The 23,717-nt window shown below is 40.9% G+C and overlaps 2 protein-coding genes across 2 annotated transcripts in view; one reads left to right on the forward strand and one right to left on the reverse strand.

Annotated features, from left to right (window-relative positions):
• acadvl (acyl-CoA dehydrogenase very long chain) overlaps positions 1-23,717 on the reverse strand; it is a 966,944-nt gene that overhangs the window by 723,060 nt on the left and 220,167 nt on the right. The window lies entirely within an intron of this gene.
• Positions 20,132-22,063, forward strand: zgc:194312 (uncharacterized protein LOC794943 homolog). Its single transcript, XM_051924372.1, has one exon. It carries the CDS (start codon positions 20,632-20,634, stop codon positions 21,568-21,570), a length of 939 nt encoding a protein of 312 aa, XP_051780332.1. The 5' UTR covers positions 20,132-20,631; the 3' UTR covers positions 21,571-22,063.

The raw sequence follows: 23,717 nt of genomic DNA on the forward strand, positions 1-23,717 counted from the left end.
GATATCATCTACTGTTAAATTCTGCTCCATACTTGTAAAAAATTTTTATTTTTTATTGAGGATTTGTTCTGTTCTGTGTATTGTATTGTATTGACCCCCTTCTTTTGACACCCACTGCACGCCCAACCTACCTGGAAAGGGGTCTCTCTTTGAACTGCCTTTCCCAAGGTTTCTTCCATTTTTTTCCCTACTAGGTTTTTTTTGGGAGTTTTTCCTTGTCTTCTTAGAGAGTCAAGGCTGGGGGGCTGTCAAGAGGCAGGGCCTGTTAAAGCCCATTGCGGCACTTCCTGTGTGATTTTGGGCTACACAAAAATAAATTGTATTGCAGGATCACAGGAAACCTGGAGCCTACCCCAGCAGGTTTGGATGTAAGGCAGGAAAACTTCCTGGTATGCAATATGTATGATAAGGCTGATGTTAAGAACAAAAAGAATGATATTTCAACTATCTATTTTGAGAGAGAGAGAGAGAGAGAGAGAGAGAGAAACATTGAAAAAAGGGAGATAAATATTTTAAAATATAATTCTGCTAATGGATTACTTTCACAATATCAGGTATTTTGAGTTGTGAATATGAACTAAAAAAGATAAATTAATAAATATAGAATAAATACAAAAACCCATTAGTATGTTTAGTTTTTCATCACTTGTCAGACTCTCTACCTTTGTTTGTATCGCTTCGTTGTTAAACAATGTTTTTAAAGCAAAAGTGATTGCTCAGCAACAATATGCTGATCTTAGATGACCTAGTCAGTCTCTCGATCAGTGCCGTTTTATTTTCAAAAACTGGGAGTGGTCTATCCTCGACTTGTATACTCAGATATGGGGATGGATATTTGAGGAGTAAACTGCAAGACAATGATTATATTTTTATATTATGTACATTAAGGAATCATCACCAACAAATCAAATTAATAATATATTGAACAATTATTATAAAAGTAATGTTGAATAAATGGGACTCCACAGCTGCATAAAAAAAAAAAAAATCATATGTGTCCAGGTAAAGTACCACTTCTGGGTGATGGATTTGGCCCAAAAGTTAATACAGATCTACAATTGTGGTGTAACAACCACATGCCGAATTTCATCCATCTATCCAGTTGCATTTTTGAGTTATCGTGTTTACACCCACACAGACACACACACACACATGCGCACATATACCACACAACTCCAAAAAACAGTATTTTTGGACTTTGGGAGGTCTATAATGTCAAGATTCATCAAAATATCGAGGTCGAATTTTTTCATGATTACTATACTTTCTCTATTCTTCGTATATGAGAAAGTAAAAACGATTTCTCCTGTGCGAAGTGGCAGGTGAATTGCTGTCAACAAAAAGCAGTCACCAGAGAAATAAACTGAAACGTTACTCACTCGTGATTTTTCTGTCCATACGGTAAAATTTTTTTTGACCAGCACATTCTGATTTCAGCCGTTTGAATTAAATCTTGATATACAAGAAGAGCAAAGAAAGGCGGCACACAAACCGCTTTCTATTTCTTACGCTTTTCACAACCGCACTCAGCTTGCTCTGTCACCGCAAATGCTGTGTGAACAGCCACCCTCCGTCACCAGTCGCCGTTCACTGGATGAATATGTATGGACGGCCTGTGGTGGATGACTTTCTGTTTTAGAGTTAAAACTTACAAGGGTTAAAGACTAACGGCAAGAATTTTCATTCAAAAACGAAAACTAAAAATATTTCAGTAAATTATTATTTTATTTCAGTTAGTTTTTCCAGCTACTTTAATAGTTTCATTTAGTTTTAGTTTTTTATTTCGGTTTTGTTAATTATTTTATTTCAGTTTACGAAAATGTTTTTTTTAATAATAGTTTCAGTTTTCATTTTAGTTTTCATTAACTATAATAACCTTGCACCAAGCACACAATAGGGCCAATTTAGAATTGCCAATCGACCTAACCTGCATATCTTTGGACTGTGGGAGGAAACTGGAGCACCTGGAGGAAACCCACGCAGACACGGGGAGAACATGCAAACTCCACGCAGGGAGGGTCTCCTTACTGCGAGGCAGCAGCGCTACCACTGCGCCACCGTGCCGCCCTACTATAAATACAATGGCTATAAATTAACACAGGTAAAAACTGAATAAAGTAACCAATAGATAGATAGATAGATAGATAGATAGATAGATAGATAGATAGATAGATAGATAGATAGATAGATAGATAGATAGATAGATAGATAGAACCTTCGTAAGAGAGATAACCAAAGGAGGTGATGGTCATTCTGGCTGAGATAAAACAAAGTTGTGTGGTGAAAGGAGAAACAAAACTCTGTTAGGACAACCACCACTCCAACACTCCTCCAGTCTTGACTTAATGGCCAAGTACCCAGATGAAAGTTTCTACTTAGTAAAAGACACATGAAATATTATTTGAAGTTTTCAAAAAGGCACTCATAGGACTCTTGGACTGTCAGAAATGGGAACTTCTGGCCTGATGAAACCAAGACTGAACTGTTTGCCCTCAGCTTTATACATCATGTATGGAAGAAACAAGGCACCCCTCATCACCAGAGCAATACCATTTAAAGTGGTGAATCATGGTGTTGGCAGCATCATGCTGTGGAGATGGGACTGGGAGACCAAACATGGTTGAGGTTAAAGTTGAACAGAGCAAAGTACAAAGATAAACTTAATGAATTCCTGCTCCAAAGCACTCTGGACCTCAGACTGGGCCAAACGTTCACCTTCCAACAGTACAATGACCCTAAGCACAAATCAAAGGCAACACAAGGGGTGGATTAGGCCAAAATTCTTCATAAGGTTAATGTAGTAACTTTTGTTAGATGGATTAGGGAATCAAGCAGCTACTGCCTTAGGTGGAAATCTGAGGAAATGCTAACAACTGGTCTGAAAAAAAAGTGCAAAACGACAGCAGTGCCAAAGATGCTGGGCCATTTGCCAGAAGGATGGAGTTAGGAAAGTGACAATGCAAATGGCGGAGGACTTTTGTAAATTATGCAAAAATGCCAGTGTGGATAGAGAGCATCTTTGTTTAAAAGCTCTGTTTTTAAATGAAAACGTGGTCTATATACTGTATATATATTAATATATATATATATATATATATATACTGTATATATATATATATATATATATATATATATATATATATATATATATATATATATATATATATATATGGTTGAAATAGTTTACTGTCAAATAAATGCAAAGAGTACACGACACGTGTTTCGCCCTCATTCTGGGCTCATCAGGTGTACACACTCCACTGCACTCCCTCTCGGGAATCGAACGCGATGCCCCTAACATTGCGCCACGGCGTGTGGTTCGTTTATGTGACAGCATGTAGATCGGGGTAATTACATTCATGGCATTCAAAGTCTGTGTCACAATCTGATAGTGTGGGTGGTTACCTACCAGGTAATGCTTGTGGTTGGCCAGCAATCTGCTAACATCCGCCACAGTGCCCTCCGTTTGTGAAGAGCAGATCATAGAATGGTTGAAATAGACTATGATCTGCTCTTCACAAACTGAGGGCACCGTGGCGGATGTTAGCAGATTGCTGGCCAACCACAAGTGTTACCTGGTAGGTAACCACCCACACTATCAGATTGTGACACAGACTTCGAATGCCGTGAATATATATATATATATATATATATATATATATATATTATAGCTGCTGGAGATCCACAAAGGGAGAAAAATGAATGACGTATCATAAAGTACTTTTCATTCCTGAGCTTTCAGCCCCTACCAGGAGCCTTCTGAAAGCTCAGTAATAAAAACTACTTCATGATACGTCATTCATTTTTCTCCCTTTGTGGATCTCCAGCTGCTAATTTGCAAACAGTATCACAGACCTTCGCTTCCATATATATACAGTTAGGTCTATAAATATTTGGACAAAGGCAACTTTTTTCTAATTTTGGTTCTGTACATTACCACAATGAATGTTAAATGAAACAACTCAGATGCAGTTGAAGTGCAGACTTTCAGCTTTAATTCAGTGGGGTGAACAAAACAATTGCATAAAAATGTGAGGCAACTAAAGCATTTTTTTAACACAATCCCTTCATTTCAGGGGCTCAAAAGTAATTGGACAAATTAAATAGCTGGAAATAAAATGTTCATTTCTAATACTTGGTTGAAAACCCTTTGCTGGCAACGACAGCCTGAAGCCTTGAACTCATGGACACCACCAGATGCTGGGTTTCCTCCTTTTTAATGCTCTGCCAGGCCTTTACTGCAGCGGCTTTCAGTGGCTGTTTGTTTGTGGGCCTTTCTGTCTGAAGTTTAGTATGTACCAAACTGTAGATTTTGCCACTTGTAATATTGGAGCAATTTCTCAGATGGGTTTTTTCTGTTTTCACAGCTTAACGATGGCTTCTTTCAGCTGCATGGAGAGCTCCTTAGACCGCATGTTGTCTGTTCACAGCAAAATCTTCCACATGCAAGCACCACACCTCAAATCAACTCCAGGCCTTTTATCTGACATAACGACGGACTTGCCCACACCTGCCCATGAAATAGCCTTTGAGTCAATTGTCCAATTACTTTTGAGCCCCTGAAATGAAGGGATTGTGTTAAAAAAATGCTTTAGTTGCCTCACATTTTTATGCAATCGTTTTGTTCACCTCACTGAATTAAAGCTGAAAGTCTGCACTTCAACTGCATCTGAGTTGTTTCATTTAAAATTCATTGTGGTAATGTACAGAACCAAAATGAGAAAAAAGTTGTCTCTGTGCAAATATTTATGGACCTAACTGTATATACAGTGTGTGTATATATATATATATATATATATATATATACACACGAAGCATGATACTTCGCAGGGAATAGCTTTGGAACAGAGCGCTAACTCCGCTTTCTTTAATTTAGCAGGAAAACTGAAGATCAAACAACCCCAATTGTTCCCTTCCGTGTTTACAAACGCACCCCACAGTGTCTGATCATATCACTTCCGGTTCCACGCTCCTACATTACCCAGATGTCCCATTGATTTTCCCATCAACCTTTGTACTTAACTTCCTGTCCGTCCGTTATACAGTATATCTTCAACCTGAGCCTGGAACAGGGGAGAGTCCTGAGGCTTTGGAAAACATCTTTCATCACCCCAGTCCCAAAGGTATCACATACTAGTGAGCTGAATGACTTCCGGCCTGTCGCTCTGACATCGCATGTGATGAAGACCATGGAGCGGCTGCTGCTTCACCAACTGAGGCCACAGGTCCGTCACGCCCTCGACCCTCTGCAGTTCGCATACCAGGAGACGGTGGGAGTGAAGGATGCCATCATCTACGTGCTACACCAATCCCTCTCCCACTTGGACAGAGGCAGTGGTGCTGTAAGAATTATGTTTCTAGACTTCTCTAGTGCCTTCAACACCATCCAACCTCTGCTCCTTAGGGACAAGCTGACAGAAATGGGAGTAGATTCATACCTGGTGGCATGGATCGTGGACTATCTTAAAGACAGACCTCAGTATGTGCGTCTCAGGAACTGCAGGTCTGACATTGTGGTCAGCAGCACAGGAGCGCCGCAGGGGACTGTACTTTCTCCAATCCTGTTCAGCCTATATACATCAGACTTCCAATGCAACTCAGAGTTCTGCCACGTGCAAAAGTTCACTGACGACACTGCTATTGTGGGCTGCATCAGGTGTGGGCAGGAAGAGGAGTATAGGAACCTAATCAAGGACTTTGTTAAATGGTGTGACTCAAACCACCTACACCTGAACACCAGCAAAACCAAGGAGCTGGTGGTGGATTTTAGGAGGCCCAGGCCCCTCATGGACCCTGTGATCATCAGAGGCCTAGTAACAGACGGGAATGATACGTCTCAGGTTATCTCCACGCCGTGTAATCAGCCAGCAGAGAGAGATGTGGGAGACTAAGAGGCGGATGGGGCGGTCCTCGGTTCGTCGCAGGCCAATACGTCATCAGATCGCGCTTCGACGGATTAGGATGATTCCCCGCCCCTTGAGGTCAGACTGGATCCTTTCTCAGAAATGTTTTCAATTTAGAGAAATGCTGGCTTTGTTTAAAAGGGAGCAATGGAATAACAACTCCATGAAATTTGCTAAGAATGCAGTAGTGTTTGTCAACGGCCAATGCACACATCAGCCCATGCCACAGGGACCCCACTTTATTATAGAAAATGATTTATTATATCGGGTCACCGAGCATCTGGGGGAGGTATGGAAGTTGTTGTTAATCTCATAAACCTACCGTCGGCAGGCCTGTGAATTAGCACACCCCCACCTCCTAGGAGGCCATCTGGGCACCGAAAAGACATTAGAGCGTATCAAGCTCCGATTTTATTGGCCAGGAATTAACAAGTAGGTTCGATGTTTTTCTATCTCTTGCCCAGAATGCCAATTGCGGCAAATTCCTAGGAGGGACTGTGCGCCTCCCATTCCCCTTCCCTTAATTGAGCCCTCAGCCTAAGGACATAAATATATATTAGTCCTCATAGATTATGTGACCTGATATCCAGAAGCTGTTCCATTGCACTCAGCTACTTCCAAAGCTATCGCACAGGAACTGGTAGAGGTGTTTGCGCGACATGGCATCCCTAAGGAAGTCCTTATGGATCAAGGTACACTGTTTACCTCAGAGACGTTCAGAGCAACGGCCAAGTTACTTAAAATAAAGCACTTAAAGACCGCGGTGTATCATCCTCAAACCAGCGGTCTAGTTGAGAGATTTAATTAGACTCTCAAACAAATGCTTCGCAAGGTGATCAGCGGGGATGGGAAGAATTGGGATCAACTCCTCCCCCTCATTCTCTTTGCCTACAGGGAAGTCCCTCAAGCATTGATGGGGTTCTCGCCCTTTGAATTAGTATATGGACAACAACCCTGGGGTATATTGGATATTTTAAAAGAAGGTTGGGAAGGAGAGGCTCTTCCCTCGACTAATATATTAGAATATATCGCACAGTTACACAATAGATTTGGGAAAATTCAACCTATTTTAAAAAGTCACATGTAGGAAGTGCAAGCAGCCCAGGTCCACTATTATGACCGTGGCACAACTCTCTGAGAATTCCAGCTGGGTTATCATGTTATGGAGTTGGTTTCTACCTTCCATACTAAACTGCTAGCCCATTGGCAAGGTCCATATGAAGTTAAGGAGAGGAAAGGGCTTGTTATCTATTTGGTGAAACAACCCAATCATCAGCCAAGCGAGCGGATATATCACGTGAATTTGCTGAAACCATGGAAGGAAAGGGGCCCCACTCATTCTTTAACTTAACTTTGGTCCAGACTTAAACATAAGACAGAGACGGGAGCTCGAAGCAGTTATCTCGTCCGTCCCCGAGGTGGTGGACGAGAAACCCAGAAGGACCTCTCTGATTGCCCACGACATTGTGACAGAACCCGGGGTTATAGTCAGAGAGTGCCCCTATTGTCTTCCCGAGGTAAAGAAGGCAGAAGTGGAGCTTGAAATCAAGTCAGACGGAAGTTGGAGGTTTTGCAATTATCTCCCAATTTGATGCTTATCCAATGCCTCGAGTGGACGACCTCCTTGAAAGGCTTGGACAGGCAAATTATTTGACCACACTTGACATGACAAAGGCATACTGGCAAGTTCCTTTAACGGACTCCATGTCCTTCCATTTGAGTTACATGGTGTACCTGCGACTTACCAGCGTCTGGTGGATAAAGTGCTCTGCCCACATAACACGTATAGTGTTACCTATCTTTAAACATCGTCATCTATTCCAGCACATGGAAGGAACACCTACAGCACGTCCGAGCAGTATTACCGAAGCTTGGTAAAGCCGGTCTTCGGCCCAATCTGAAAAAATGTTTTTTTGGGTTGAAAGAAACCAAATATTTAGGCGACCTGGTCGGTCGTGGTACAGTGAAGCCACAGTGGTCTAAAATAGATGCCATTTTGAAATGGCCCCATCCGCGAACCAAGCGGCAAGTCCAAGCATTTCTCTGTTTAGCCAGGTATTACTGCCGGTTTGTATCTTGGTTTTTGGAGAGAGCTGCACCCTTGAGAGATTTAACAAAGAAGAGGGCCCCTAACATTGTGGTATGGACTGATATGACAGAGGCTGCATTCAGTGACTTAAAACAGGCCCCAACGTCGGCACCAGTTTTGAAAGTGGCAAACTTTTCGCTTCCTTTTATTCTCCAGACAGATGCTTCGGACACAGGCCTAGGTGCAGTGCTGAACCAAAGCGTTGATGGTGCTGAACACGCCGTCATGTTCTTAAACCAGAAACTGCTAGATTGGGAGACCAGGTATGTGCAGGTCGAAAGAGAAGCTTTCACAATCAAATGGGCGATTACACAGTTGAGGTGCTACCTCTTGGGTCATGAATTTACACTTGTTATGGACCATGCACCCTTACAATGGATGGCCCTACACAAGGAGTCGAACCCATGGGTCACCTTGTGGTTTCTTGACCTCCAACCTTATAAGTTTTCGCTCATTCATTGTAAGGGCTCCCTCCGATGCTCTCTCTTACATTCACAATCTCTCGGTGCAGGAGGTGGGGGGGCTTGTCACACACATGCGATTAGGAGACAACTAAAGGGCCAGAATAATAGCAATTCCATGCCTGACCAGGGGGCGGCAAGGTGCACTAATTGTCTTTCTCAATCCCTTACAGACCACTCTCGGTAAATACCGCCCAGTTCTGGTGGCACCGATGACATCACATCCAGTTCCAGCGCTGCTGATGATGTCACTTCCGGTCCTGGCCATGATGACATCACTTCCTCCACTTGTCTTTAAAAGCTGCCATCTTAAGGTAGCAATTCAGTTCTGTTTTGTACTCACATGAGCAAAGAGCTCTTGACAATTGAACTCTTTGCAGCCAGGATATAATATACAGGTGGCTGCCCCAAACCTTTTCATGTCTCTTCGTGCTTTTTCTGACAATATATATATATATATATATATATTTCATACATTAAATAGACATATTGCTTACTGTATGCTTATGTTTTGCTTTAAGCATAATCCAGAACCTAGCATTTTGAGCACAATCCTTGACCCATCACCTGAGCACATTTAATTCTGTTCACAGATCACAGTTGGAGGAGTAGAGTCCATCTCACACAAGAGCATGGCAATGTCTAAGTGTAGCACAATTAACACAGACAAAGCTAGTGTCATCTTGGTTAAAAACATAATGGGCTGTAGGACAAAGTGGGCATTGCCCATTCTGCTAGGCTTTCGTGGCACAGCAGGCCAGTTAAGAAAGCAGATTTAACAGGGATGCAGGCAACCAGCTGCTCCTTCTCCCACTTGCATTCCAAACTAAGTGACTGAACTCCAGCTTGTACCAGGAACTGCCTGAATTTCATCTGATAACAAAGGTGTAAATCAGAGGTGAACTGACATCTTGTAGAGGTCCTCTCTGCATAGCAATCCTGCAATGGAGAATGAAAGCCAAAACAAAGACCTGTAATTCAAATAATGCCAACTTAGCCTCTTAGAAGACACCGATTTTTGTAACTTAAAGTGACTTTAAACCTTTCTTTAAAACCACATGCAGCCCATCTCTCAAATGGGAGAAGCAAAGAGAAGCTCGGAGAATTGTGAATTGAACACGCTCACTGAAATTCTCCAGGGAATCCTTAAGAACTCTGGGGGCTCTTCCCAGTGCAACTCTGTGCACATTCTCCAAAACGACTTATTAAAACATCCTTCCCTTAGAAACTAACAAGTTGTGAGCTGCCCTCTGGATGAGGAGCTGAAAAGGTGAAATTCACTTCTCTTTGGGAACATGAAGCTGAGACCCAGTCTGTCAAACCAAAGCTGCATGCCAGTAGTCTGACAAGACAGACAAGCTGTCACTTGAAGGGGGAAATTCAGCATCCAAACTCTTGGGCCAGAATGAGTAATGCCCTTTTCACTATGAAATGGCAAAAGACAGCAGAAGGCAAACTGAGGAAGCAGCAGCAGAGCACTGACAAGGATCATGCAGTAAAGAGAACAAGTGCCCTCCAACGCATGAAGAATCCCCCACTTGAACCCAGAGCAACAATGTAACATCTCCATATAAAGACTTGGTATTACAAAACTATTTGTCTGTGCCAAGATTAAGTAAAAGTCTGAATACCAGTAAACAGCCAGCCTATATAATACTGTATATGTTTGTCTGTCAGTCCTTTATGTTATATATATGTTATGAACGATAAGAAAACACAGAAAAACCATCAAGAATTGGGGGAGTTCCCCGCATAATGTCTGGCTTTGTTCTTGATCGAAGAATTTGAAATTGGGTCATAAATGGCACAACAACACATTCGACAGTGGCATTGAGTTTTCTGAGGTGTTTTATAGAAACAAAGAGGAAGTAGGATAAACAGGAAACAGAAGTGGGTTGGCAGGAAGTGAAAAGATGGAAATGACGTCTTTTTTGGTGGATGGGGCGACGTCATCAAATGAAACCCGAAGTGAAGTCATTGACGTGGGACCGGAACTGATAAGATCGTTATAGAACGGACATGACGTCTTGGATAGTGGAACCCGGAAGCGGAGAGATCGTGGAGAGCCGGAAGTATTGAGGTTGTGTGGAACCAAGGTACTTTATGGCTGTTGTTCTGAGAAGATAAAAGCATTAATAATCTGTCCCGTTCCCCCGTCGTTCGTACTTTCACATTCGTTTGGGCCCTCTGGCTGCCCCCTAAGCCCATATGTGTGATAATGTCAATATATATGTCAGAATCAACCTTCTATAATCCTTGTTTATTAATAAATTGTATTATTCTGTTCCTTAAAACGAGTGTGCTTCAGCTACCTTGATATGAGTCTAACAGCCAGACACCACCACCTCCTACAACAGAGAAAGGTAAGGTAAGCAAAATAGGAGCCTTACCAAATTATTTGGTTAATTACCAGCATTATCGAAAGTAAGACTGATGATTAATTAATTCACTCCATTCCCACATTTAAATTGACTGTCCCTGGATGGGAAAGTTCATATTTCTTTTTCAAATCCTACAGAGGAGGAGAGGAGAGGTTGGCAGCATGCACCAACATGACAAACCACCAGGATTAGGAAACAAGTGCAGTACGTGACACCTCAGAACCACACTGGAAGAGTGTGAAGATTTTTAAGGTGGCTGGAGTGCCAATCCTGCCACCAACCCCCACATAATCCAACAGAGCAGTAAGGATTTTCAAAAATGATGAAGGAAGAAAGGGCACACTACAGCTCCTCACGATGACTTTAAGGGGTCACGGTTGTATAGATCTAAATTATCTTTACTTACTCAGGTGCCAGAAGACCATCCTGGATTTCCACCCATTTATTCTGACTTTTGAAAGTACTAAATTCCACCACAGTGTGTGTAAATCCTTTTCAGAATTTGAAATCAGAACAGTTTGGACATGGGAGCAGGAGCAGTCATACTCGGGAGCCATTACTGTATCATCTCTAGAAAATACAAAATTAATGAAGCTCTTGCATTTTTACAGTATTTTAGCACCACCACATGACAGGAAATCCTGATTCTGAACAAGTAATATACTCAAAGTTACCAGAATATTCCATTAAAGGGTAAATGGATGAGGTGCCAGTAAATGGCGAAGCACATTCATTCGCTGCAAATTCATCTCACAGTGCACTCTACTGGGATACTTGAGGCACATCTGGGAAGATCCACAAGGACATTGAGAGAATATATAAACTTCACACCAGTGCAGACCACACCAGATTCTTGGCATCTCATTTACAAAAGTTTGTGTGGGTTTGAGTGTGAAAATATTATTTTTTGTTTTGATATACTTTACAATTAGTTCCGGCGCCACCGAGAGTGGCACCCTTTTCAGCAGCTCCGTGTATGACTGTATGTGTATGTGTACTTTTCTACTTTTATTTTTCTATTTTTATTTATTGATCACTCCCATCTGTGAATTTCCCCTTGGGATTAATAAAGTATCTATCTATCTATCTATCTATCTATCTATCTATCTATCTATCTATCTATCTATCTACTTTATTAATCCCTGGGTGGAAATAGTCTTTTCTTGGGGCTTTTGGGAGCCACAGCACAGAGTCAGCCATTGTACAGCAGCCCTGGAGCAATTTTAAGGTTAAGGGCTTTGCTCAAGGACCCAACAGAGTAGCATCCCTTCTGACAGTAATGGGATTTGAACTGCCAACCTTCCAGATACCAGCACAGATCCTTAGCCCCTTAGCCACAGAACCTGCCAAAAAAACAACAAAAATGTATACAGCAAAAGAAAAAAAAATAATTCATGGAACAATGAGAATAAACATTACTATGCAATTTACTTTTATAAAGCACAATCATCTTCCAAATGTGCATAAGTGAAAGGACCTTGTCGTTACCCTGAAACATCCATATATGGAGCATGCTAATCAACCTCATACATATGCAATCAAGATGTTGCAGAACTTCATTGGCTGGTAGAGTAGCATCCCACATGACGCATCAAAACCCTACCACCTACATTCAAGAACATCTGGCTGCGCTCCGCAGCTGACCTTACAAGGTCACATGCAGCATCATGGCTTCTCTCCTCTGCTTTGTGAAACACAGGGAAAGGTGTAAGGTGCCAGCATCTGAGTGGGTAGCCACTATCACCTGGCACAAGTAATGATGTGATTGCTATCACAACAAATAGTACAGGCCAAACGAATCACAGAGAGTTCAACAATTCACCTTCCCAACAAGCCAGCCACCACATGCAGCACCATCACATCTGTCAAAGCTACTTTGCCTCAAAGTAAATGAATCGCTGAGTCAATACTTTTGTTAGTGTCACCTTTGGATCACATGTGCCTTGTGCATTAATAAAAGGCAACTTTGTTCTTGCTAGATGCCTTTATTGCAATTTGTGTATCGTCAAGTGCTCGGGTTATTCTAGAAGAACTGGACGCTGCTGAAAATTACCTTTTTTGTCAGCAAAAACATGCTATGATTTATATATGTGTACCCACAACATAAGAAAACTGGATGTGGCGCCTTGTCAGTCGATTAATGGCTTTCAGCATAGCAGGCATGATGGAGTGAAGGTTGGCTGAGATACTCCTTACCTGTCGGCCAGTTCACTGATGGGTGACAACAGGTAGCCGATATAAACTGACAAAAAAACAAAGAAGTTCATCTGTGAAAATACGCAGCATAGGCCCACTTAAAAAGTGAACTAAAATAAGACTCTGTGCATCATAATTATTTAATTATAATTTAATATGATTGTCACATCAATGCACATTATAATACTACCAGCTTAGTAATATGAATTATTATGTGTGCACGTTGTCATTTAGCTGGTTTGGTGGCATTTTCCTGCTTGATCAAGGGTGTTGTGATTTCTCAATTTCTCCAAAATATTGCATAAACATGTGTCAGAGTTGCCATAAATATACATAAGCTATTGCATCAAGATTTCATTTATAAATCCTGACATTTGTATAGGAAGTTGCGTAAACACAAAAAGGACTCAAAATAAATCTATAATAAATGAAATGATTATCATTTTTTACAATAAATAAATTCATAAATCTGACCCCTCAAGCTTTGAGGTGGCAATACTAACCACTACACAGTGTCACCACCACAAGGACACAAGCTTTCTTTAATTTGCAGTTCTGCTCTGGACTGGCACCTCAGCCAGTGGAGTTTCAAATTATGTGACCAGGGCTGTTTCCCTGGGTTTGATACTTTTAGTTTAATAAAAGTTATAATTTACAAGCAGCCATTAAAATGTTAATAAAAGATTACACTGGACAACTAATTTTTTCAAATTTTGCTTGCTGATGAATTGTTGATGATTATGTTAGATTGACTGTATCTTGTTTGAAGGACTTCGAGGAAACATGAAATGAACTTGTACTGGATTTAGTGTATTTAACAACACATTGCATTAGTTCTTTAGCGCTTAAGCTTTTTTACTCTTCATTTGATTTATCTATATACCTATTTATGCATTTGTTAAAAGTCATATTTACGAGGGTTGGGCGCGAGTGCATGCATGTGTTCTTTCTTTCTTTCTTTCTTTCTTTCTTTCTTTCTTAGAATTCAACAATAGTTTACCAGCACTGATGGATTCTTCTTGCCCACATACCTCTTTTCCATTGTGGCCATGTCCAGATATAACCTATTCACCATGTTTGTCACTGATTACATTAAGATCAGCAGGGAAGAAGTCCAAGTGTGAATGCAAAACAAGAATCTTTAGCCATGTGGTGGACTTCATGATTGTGTAAGTCTAAAGCAAGTTGTCAGCAACGTTCTTGAATGTCTTCCATTTGATTTCCTTCATCTCCACAAGCAGATCTCAAACCACTTGTCTTTGACAATGTGTCTGATTTTTAGACCCGTAAAAATGCCTTCTTTAATCTTAACCATCATGTTATTTGTGGAAACATCTGTCTGAAATTTTGAAATCCTTCACCTGCCTGTTTATAGCTTTCACAAAATGTTTAATCACTCCTAACTTCACATAAAGAGGAGGCAAAAACATCTTAGTTGTGTCAACAATTGGTTTATGTAGCATACTTTTCTGCGCTTACAGAGTGGCCGGTTTCTTTTAATGTAATGAGACTCTTTAGCACGGCTCTACCATTTGCAGTACTTGAGATATCTGAGCTGCGTTCCTCATAGCAGGGCTGCTACTTTTAGGCCACCTCATTTGTCCCCTCAAAGTAAATTAATGACTGAGTCATGACTTTTGTTAGTGTCATCTTGGAATCACATGTGACTTGTGCATTAATGGAATGTCAATGTTGACATTTAACCAAAGCAGCTTTGTTCTTGCTCTCGATATTGTGGTGAATATGTATATTTATAATATGAGAAGAAACAATAAAAATTAGCGATTGCAATGAAATGGTATGTGACAGGAAAATTTAAAGATGAATTTTGTGATCAGAAGGCCTGAATCCATAAGATACTATAAAAAATTAATATGCAAGCCAGTGAACATTGCAATCGAACTCCAGCCTCACTAGACCAAGTTTTGGGTGTGTACCAAATTAATATCATTCTGGACAAAAATTTTTAAATGCCTACCAGACAGCCTTGGTATCAAAGTCACTCCTAACCCATTAACAGCTGTGTCTGGTGGACTCCCAGATGCACTTAAAGTGGAGAAGGACAAACAAACTGTAATTGCCTTCACTTCACTAGTAGCACGTAGACTTATCTTGCTCAACTGGAAGAATCCTAACCCACATCTTTTAAGTCAGTGGGTACCTGATGTTATATATTATCTGAAATTGGAAAAAATCAAATTCTCACTTAGAGGATCTGTTTAAACCTTTTTTTTAATGTGGCAGGATCGAATCAATAACATTTTAGAATAAAAATTTATATTGTGGAGTAGGACTTCTTTCCCTCTTTACTACTCTCAAAGTTTTACTGTGGCTGTTGGCCTTCCTCTCTTTCTCATGGGTGGTGGTTGAATTGAATTTAGTTTTGTTAAGTTTGACTCGATTGTATGGAATGTTACTTGCTTTTAATAAATTCAATAAAAGATAAAAAAAATCATATGTATTAAAAATAACTCATATTCATATGTCTCCATATTGTAACGGATGGCTTCAGGCAATGTGAAAGTTAAATATTAAAGGCATGTGGCACCAATATATTCAAACCAAAGGTTAAGAATGTGACAAGTAATTAAGAGGTGACCAGATGGCGAAAATGCCTCTCGGGTCAAGATAATTGTAACAGGTGACAGGTAGAAAGCAATTATGTCCATCACAAAATTTTTTACTGCCCACTAAACACGAGAAAATATTGGTGGTGTAAGTAAATAGAGAAGAATGGAGGAGTTGGGTAATGGGAGTCAGATAATGATGAAAAATGTGCAGAGTGAGGAAATCTTTTGATAAGAAGTGTAATAAATATGAGGTTCTGCCAGACTAACAACACTCACTTCACTGAACTGAGTCGGCTTTGTGCTATATGCAATACAGTCTTATTCTGATTGCTCATCCAGAAACTCTTTTGTTTTTTTACAAGCGTGAATGAGTTTTTCTCCACAACAATACAAGCGCAAGTGTTCAGGAAGAAAAATCGTTATTTTTCAGTGTTAAATATGTAATTCTATGCAAACGTCACTAATGATTTAATTGAACTCTATTGACACAAGCCATTCAATATAATTTAATTGTCAATAAATAAATATTAAACAATGGAAAAATTTGAACTAATACATTATATATTTCATATAAAAATTACAACCACTCATGCCCAAAGCAATAGGTATCCATCCATTCAGTGATCCAAGTCCATATCAGCAGTCCACAAGAAGTAGATAATCCACTGATATCATAAAATGTAAGAAGCTGCAGAAGACACCACAATTCACACAGAAGCCACGGCAAGGTGTTTCTGACATTCTTCAGCTGTATGTAATCACCTTAAATACTGTAAAACACTGCTTTTCAAACTGATTATTTCTATATTGAAGTGACACAAGTAATATTCACAAATTTAAACAATTTCAAATTATGCAAGTGTCCAGTCGAGTTAGGGCCAAACAGACTGTTTGATGTAAATGTCAGCTTAAAAAAATTAAATAAAAGTCAAACTACAGGGCATATATAATTAATTGGAAAGTGCACAATACTGCTAAATAACTCACCTGCAATCTATAATTTCCTTAGGGGGTCTGCTTCAGACCCACTAATGTGCTCAGAATGGATTAAATAGCCAGAACACCTGGCAAAGCAGAGTGAACATCGCAGTGATGAGGCTGATAAAACTCAAAATACTGTTAGAAATCAAGTTAATAAAAAACTAAATTATTCCAATGGAACAGAAGCAGATACTTATTATATTCTATTAAAACAACTTTAAAAATTGAAATTAATTTCTACACTGATCCCAAAACATAGAAACTGGGAAATAATTAGGCTAATAGTCCAATCAAAACCAGAAGCTGACTGGATTAAAAACCTGCAACCACAGGGGGTCCCCAGAACTGAGTGGGAGCTTCCCTGTCACAGTCGGTGTGTAACTAACACTAGAGGGAGCCATTCTCCTCTGGATAAAACCTCAACTTCCTAGACTGGTGAAAGTGCACAGCAGAGGGCGTTTGTCAGTTACTTTTAATACTGATTTGATTTCTGTGTTCATTGACAGTTTATGGATGATGCTTTACAGAAAAATATATATACAGTGCCTTTCACACAACTGCAAACACATATAAAACCGATTGGAAGAAGAAAAAATGATTCAATGCATGATAAATTATAAGAAAACATGATGTGAAGAAAAACAATAATGAGCCACTTGGGAAACAGACTGATACAGCCTTAAGGGTGTATTTACACTAATCTGCCTATTTTATACAGTGCCTTTCATATATACACATCATCTATCTATCTATCTATCCATCCATCCATTTTCCAACCCGCTGAATCCGAACACAGGGTCACGGGGGTCTGCTGGAGCCAAACCCAGCCAACACAGGGCACAAGGCAGGGAACCAATCCCGGGCAGGGTGCCAACCCACCGCAGGACACACACAAACACACCCACACACCAAGCACACACTAGGGCCAATTTAGAATCGCCAATCCACCTAACCTGCATGTCTTTGGACTGTGGGAGGAAACCGGAGCGCCCGGAGGAAACCCACGCAGACACGGGGAGAACATGCAAACTCCACGCAGGGTGGACCCGGGAAGCGAACCCGGGTCTCCTAACTGCGAGGCAACAGCGCTACCACTGCGCCACCGTGCCGCCCTCTATCTATCTATCTATCTATAAATATTCAGTGCCTTTCCCATCTTATAATCTTAAATTTCTACCTTCTTTATATAATGGCTTTCACACCTACCTATATATCTATCTTTGAAAGATATGAAAGGCACTATATATCTATCTATAAATATACAGTGTTTTATATATATATATATATATATATATATATATATATATATATATATATATATATATCTTTATCTTTATAGTGTATATATTTTTATACACTATATATATCTTTATATAAACTGCTCAAAAAATTAAAGGAACACTTTGACATCCTCCTGGATGTCTGTACTGATATGGACTGAGTAATGTGTTAGGAATGAAAGGATGCCACATTGTTTGATGGAAATGAAAATTATCAACTTCCAGAGGGCTGAATTAAAAGACACCCTGAAAATCAAAGTGAAAAAATGATGCAGCAGGCTAGTCCATTTTGCCGAAATTTCATTGCAGCAACTCAAAATCGTACTAAGTAGTTTGTGTGGCCCCCACGTGCTAGTATGTATGCCTAACAATGTATGGGGGCATGATCATAATGAGACCTGGGGAATCTCCTTCCAGATCTGGATCAGGGCATCACTGATCTCCTGGACAGTCTGAGGTGCAGCCTGGCGGCATCGGATGGACCGAACCATAATGTCCCAGAGGTGTTCTATTGGATTGAGGTCAGGTGAGTTAGCGTGGGGGCCAGTCAATGGTATCAATTCCTTCATCCTCCAGGAACTGCCTGGATACTCTCATCACATGAGGCTGGGCATTGTCGTGCACCAGGAGGAACCCAGGGCCCACTGCACCAGCATAGGGTCTGACAATGGGTCCAATGACTTCATTCCGATACCTAATGGCAGTCAAGGTGCCGTTGTCTAGCCTGTAGGGGTCTGTGAGTCCCTCCATGGATATTCCTTTCCACACCACCACTGACCCACCACCAAACTGGTCATGTTGAACAATGTTACAGGCAGCATAACGTTCTCCATGGCTTCTCCAGACCCTTTCACCTGCTCTTATCTGTGAAAAGCACAGGGTGCCAATGGTGGACCTGCCAATTCTGGTATTCTAAGGCAAATGCCAATCGAGCTCCACAGTGCTGGGCAGTGAGCACAGGGCCCACTAGAGGATGTCAAGAAGTCAAGAAGTCTGTTTCTGATTGTTTGGTCAGAGACATTCACACCAGTGGCCTGCTGGAGGTCGTTTTGTAGGACTCTGGCAGTGCTCATCATTAGAGTGTTTTGAAATATATCTAATACTGTATAAAGTAACTTTTACTTATTCCTTTCTGTCGATCTTCCTAATATATACTGCCTTTCACACTCTATTATCAATCTAAATACTGCCTTTCACACATTCTATCTATCTATAATATAGTGTTTTTCATATCCATCTATAAAATATACACTGCTTTTCATTTCTGTCTATCTATCTATCAAATATATAGCACCTGTCACAACTTTTATCTACCTAACATATAATGCCTTTACATGCCCTTTTATCTATCTTCTTATTATGTAGCGCCTTTCACATTATTCTCTCCCTGCCTTTTATTGTATGGACTGCACTGTCCTGCTTTTCAGCCCAGTTCAAAACAAGTCTGCACTTCATAACACAACATGACCATCACAAACCCAGTAAATCCAGTTCAGGGTAGTGAGCAGCTGAGTCCATCCCAGTAGTCTCAGGCAAAGGATGGAAGTGACCACAGACAGGACAGCAGTTCATTACAGGTGCTACTCATGTATACACCAACTTGGGGTCAAGTTAGATTCTGGAAATTTACATTGGATGGAAGTGTGCACAGAAAAGTCACAGATGTGGTGAGAACCTACAAGCTTCACCAACTTTGTGTGTGTCTGTTTATACGTGTGTTATACTGTTTATAATTAAGCAAAATAGTATTTGAAGAACAAGAAGGTTTGCTGGCTCCTCAGGTCCTAGTTTCCTTCAAACATGCATGCTGGCTAGTCATTAGGAGGTGGCTGATGAAGCTAGTGTGGGGGTCTCAGTGTGATCTTGCACTTCATGCATTGTATCTAACACTGCCAGGGTCACCTCTGGTTCCTTGCACTTCTCACTCGGTTCAAGCAGGTTCAGTAAATGGACGGACAGCTTCAGACCGACAGTCATGTGATGTTCCTGTTCCTGAAGATACAGTACAGAAGTGGGCTCTGTGACCCTGAGTAGCTGGCTTGGCAAATGGCCCTGATCACAGACTGGCATCCTGTGCTATAATACATGCTGACAATGCAGAGGCAGATGTTATAAAAAGTAAATAGCTGTGCGAGTCAAGCATTGAATGATATTAAAAAAAAAAAAAATCATGCAGAGCTGAAGATTTTTTAATGAACTTTCAGTTCCGCAGGACTTCAAAAATGTTGCAAAATCACCATTTTTGTGCCCGTTTTGAGTTACTTATGTGTGTGATGTGTCTCCAGGGTTCTTTCTGAAGCTCTCCGAGTTCTCCTTGGCAGCCGGCACAGACGAGTTCTCACAGATTTCAGAGGTGGAGGGTTTGGGCAGAAGTCCCAGCCACGCTGCTCTTGCTTGCTTTCTTTTCTTTTCTTTTCTTTTTTTAAACTGCAGAGGAGGAAATCGTTTTGAGTCAACAGGTGCTCCACTTTGGCCCTGTGACAGAAGTCAGACGGAAACCGTTTTTTGAAATGTAAGCATCGAGGGTGCGCAAGGGAGGAGGGATCAGCGGCGAGAGGAGAGCTTTCTGTTCCACTCAGGGGCCGTGTGCTATTTTGAGACATTCTTGCCAAACAGCATGTGAACGTAAAGAGATTTCTTCTTCTTCTTCTTCTGTTTTGTCCTCCTCAGACTCGACCAGAGACCACCAAGCACAACTTCAGCACACTGACACCATGCTTACCCTGGAGGTCAAGTCGGCTCTTTTCTTGCTTTCACGAGTGGCTCCACGATGAACGACTCCAACGGTGGGAACACCACGACAAGTTATCCCTACACAGGGATCCGTCTGTTGGCTTCTGTCAGCTCCTTTGTGCTCCTGGCGTTCTTCAACTTGGTCATCAACTACACCATCCTGAGCGTGGAGAAGCTGCGTAACCAGGCCCGCTTCGTGCTCATCTTCCACCTGCTCTTCTCTGGGTTGGTTTATTTTGGGATGAGCAGCATCTTCTACCTGCAGAGCTACCTGGCCTGGCAGGTGCCTAAGGGGTTTTGCTTTGCTCTCATTACTGGCTTGATGACCAGTGCCTCCAGCATCCTCCTAACTTTGACATTCATGGCCTTGGACCGATACTGTGCCATCTGCTTTCCTCTCAAATACAGTTCTTTGAGCCAAGGGTATCAACCGTGGATTACAGGGCTGCTCGCTTGGATTCTGGCACTGCCCATTCCTCTGTGGCTGGTGCTCAAGGAGAACAAGAACTTCTGTGATTTGGCTGCAAAACCGAAAGGAGGGGAGGTGGTCAAGATCCTGCTGGTCACTTGCTGCAGCCTCCTCATCCTCTTCACCTATGTCCAGATTTTTCGGGAAGGGAGAAGGCTGGGGGTTTTGAACAGGCGCAACCGGATCGGCACACGGACAATCAGTATGCATGGCTTACAGCTGGCAGTGTATATCCTGCCCAATTTTGTGAACTTCATCATTTACACGCTGAGCAGCAAAAACCAGGACCTCTTTAAAGGCATCAACTATACCTTCTTCAGCTTCGCTCAGTGCATTAGCCCTGTGATTTATGGGCTGCGGAAAGAGGAGCTGTGTGAGCAGCTACACCTCAAATTTCCCTGCATGGTGAACAACCTCAAGGCGTTTCTGGAATGGACCGCTAGCACCAAGAAGCACTGCTTCCGACAGCAGGAATACTCGCAGCCACAGAATGGGAGCAGCGTCTGAATGGCACTGATGGGGCACTAGTGGGCCAAGCAGCAGAACCTGGGCTGAAATGAAAAAGGTGCAGATCAGTCAAAAATGTGAAGGAGCAAAGTAGGTGGACCTGACCTGGAATGCAGAGGGTGCAAACATCTGAAATCAGTCAAAAATATGAAGGAGCCAAGTAGGTGAGATCAACCTGGAATGGGAAAATGGGAGAGAAAAGGGCCAAGCAGGTGAAGCTGGACATAAAGACAAAGGGGTCAAGCAGATGAAGCCGGACTGGAATATAAATGTATTTGTCTGAATTTCTGTCACTCTGAGCTGGGGACATATCAGAAGTATGGGGGCTTTTTTATTATCTTGAGTAAACAGCACTAATGCGTCTTCTTTTATTTATAAAGACAGTCAAACTGAATAGGAACACTGAGCCTTTCTTCAAAAACACTTGGACATTTGTTATGTGTTAAGAATCCGTATGTATTATATACATGATAAAATACAGGTGTTTCCAAAACAGCTTCTTGTTCTTACTCTGAAATATGTACAGTATAGCACTCTTTGTGTATATATGCACTACATGAATATATATATATATATATATATATATATATATATATAGATAGATAGATAGATAGATAGATAGATAGATAGATAGATAGATAGATAGATAGATAGATAGATAGATAGATAGATAGATAGATAGATAGATAGATAGATAGAGAGAGAGAGAGAGAGAGAGAGTATATTTATGTGTGTGTATGTGTGACAAAGTACCTGATATGTTAATATATAACCTGAAATCACATCACATTTATTTAAGGGTCATGGAGGCAGGGACAGTCCTGGCAGCATTGGACACAAGGCAGGAAACCCCCCTGCACATGATGCCAGGCCTCCTCATACATACAGGCAGGCATTTTGAAATCATTACATAAATACCAACACATTTAAAGTATAAGGTCACCAAAATCATTATGAAATGTTAAATCATTTTAAATATGGAACTAAACCTTCCTTAATGATAAATCTAAACATTCTATACTATGCTGTAATAGGACTTGTGCGGACATTTCTTTTTATCTTTACAAGCACCAGCCTCATTAGAATGACAGGGCTGATAAGATACAGAGAGTAAGCAGTCCAGTGGGCAACGGGCCTAGGAAAGGACAAGAAGAGTATAAAGGATACAAGAGGGGCCCCTGCTAAAGGACGCTGTACTTGATGCTCAGGCCAAACATTTAAAATCTAATATAAAAAATAGGCTTTTTACTTGTTAAGAAGACATTTTCTACCTAGCATATGGCTATATGGACATGTGTGTATGCATTTACTCTTTATATTGTTTATCTCTACAACCCTATCTCTATACACATCTATTTAATATCTATCCATTCATCTATATGTTATAAATCTTTATGTATATATAAAAATACAGGAACACATATTTATACATATACACATATCTGTGTGGGGCAGCACGGTGGTGCAGTGGTAGTGCTGCTGCCTCGCAGTAAAGAGTTTGCATGTTCTCCCCGTGTCTGCGTGGGTTTCCTCCCACAGTCCAAAGACATGCAGGTTAGGTGGATTGGCGATTCTAAATTGGCCCTAGTGTGTGCTTGGTGTTTGTGTGTGTCCTGCGGTGGGTTGGCACCCTGCCCGGGATTGGTTCCTGCCTTGTGCCCTGTGTTGGCTGGGATTGGCTCCAGCAGACCCCCGTGACCCTGTGTTCGGATTCAGCGGGTTGGAAAATGGATGGATGTAAATATATATATATATATATATATATATATATATATATATATATATATATATATATATATATATACACACAGCATATGTAAAGACACACAGACATCAACTGCAATTTCAAGGTAACTTTATATATATTTCGTTATTCATATATATATATATATAAATATAAATATGACAGTGTGTATTAATAAGCACACACACAGACAGGCATCTTTTGCCACAAAATGAAAGAAGAATAACTAATTTTCTTAATGTTAACTTTGATGTTTAAACTACAGCACTGCTGATGTTTTATTTTTTAAATACAAGGATATAGTATTTTCATATAGTGTAAAGTGGCATCAAGCAGTACAAATGTGAAAGCCCCTTCTCTATGTACACATGATATTAAACTGTCTGCTTTTGAGCAACAAATG

Source organism: Erpetoichthys calabaricus, chromosome 3, assembly GCF_900747795.2.
Source record: "Erpetoichthys calabaricus chromosome 3, fErpCal1.3, whole genome shotgun sequence".
NCBI lineage: Eukaryota > Metazoa > Chordata > Cladistia > Polypteriformes > Polypteridae > Erpetoichthys > Erpetoichthys calabaricus.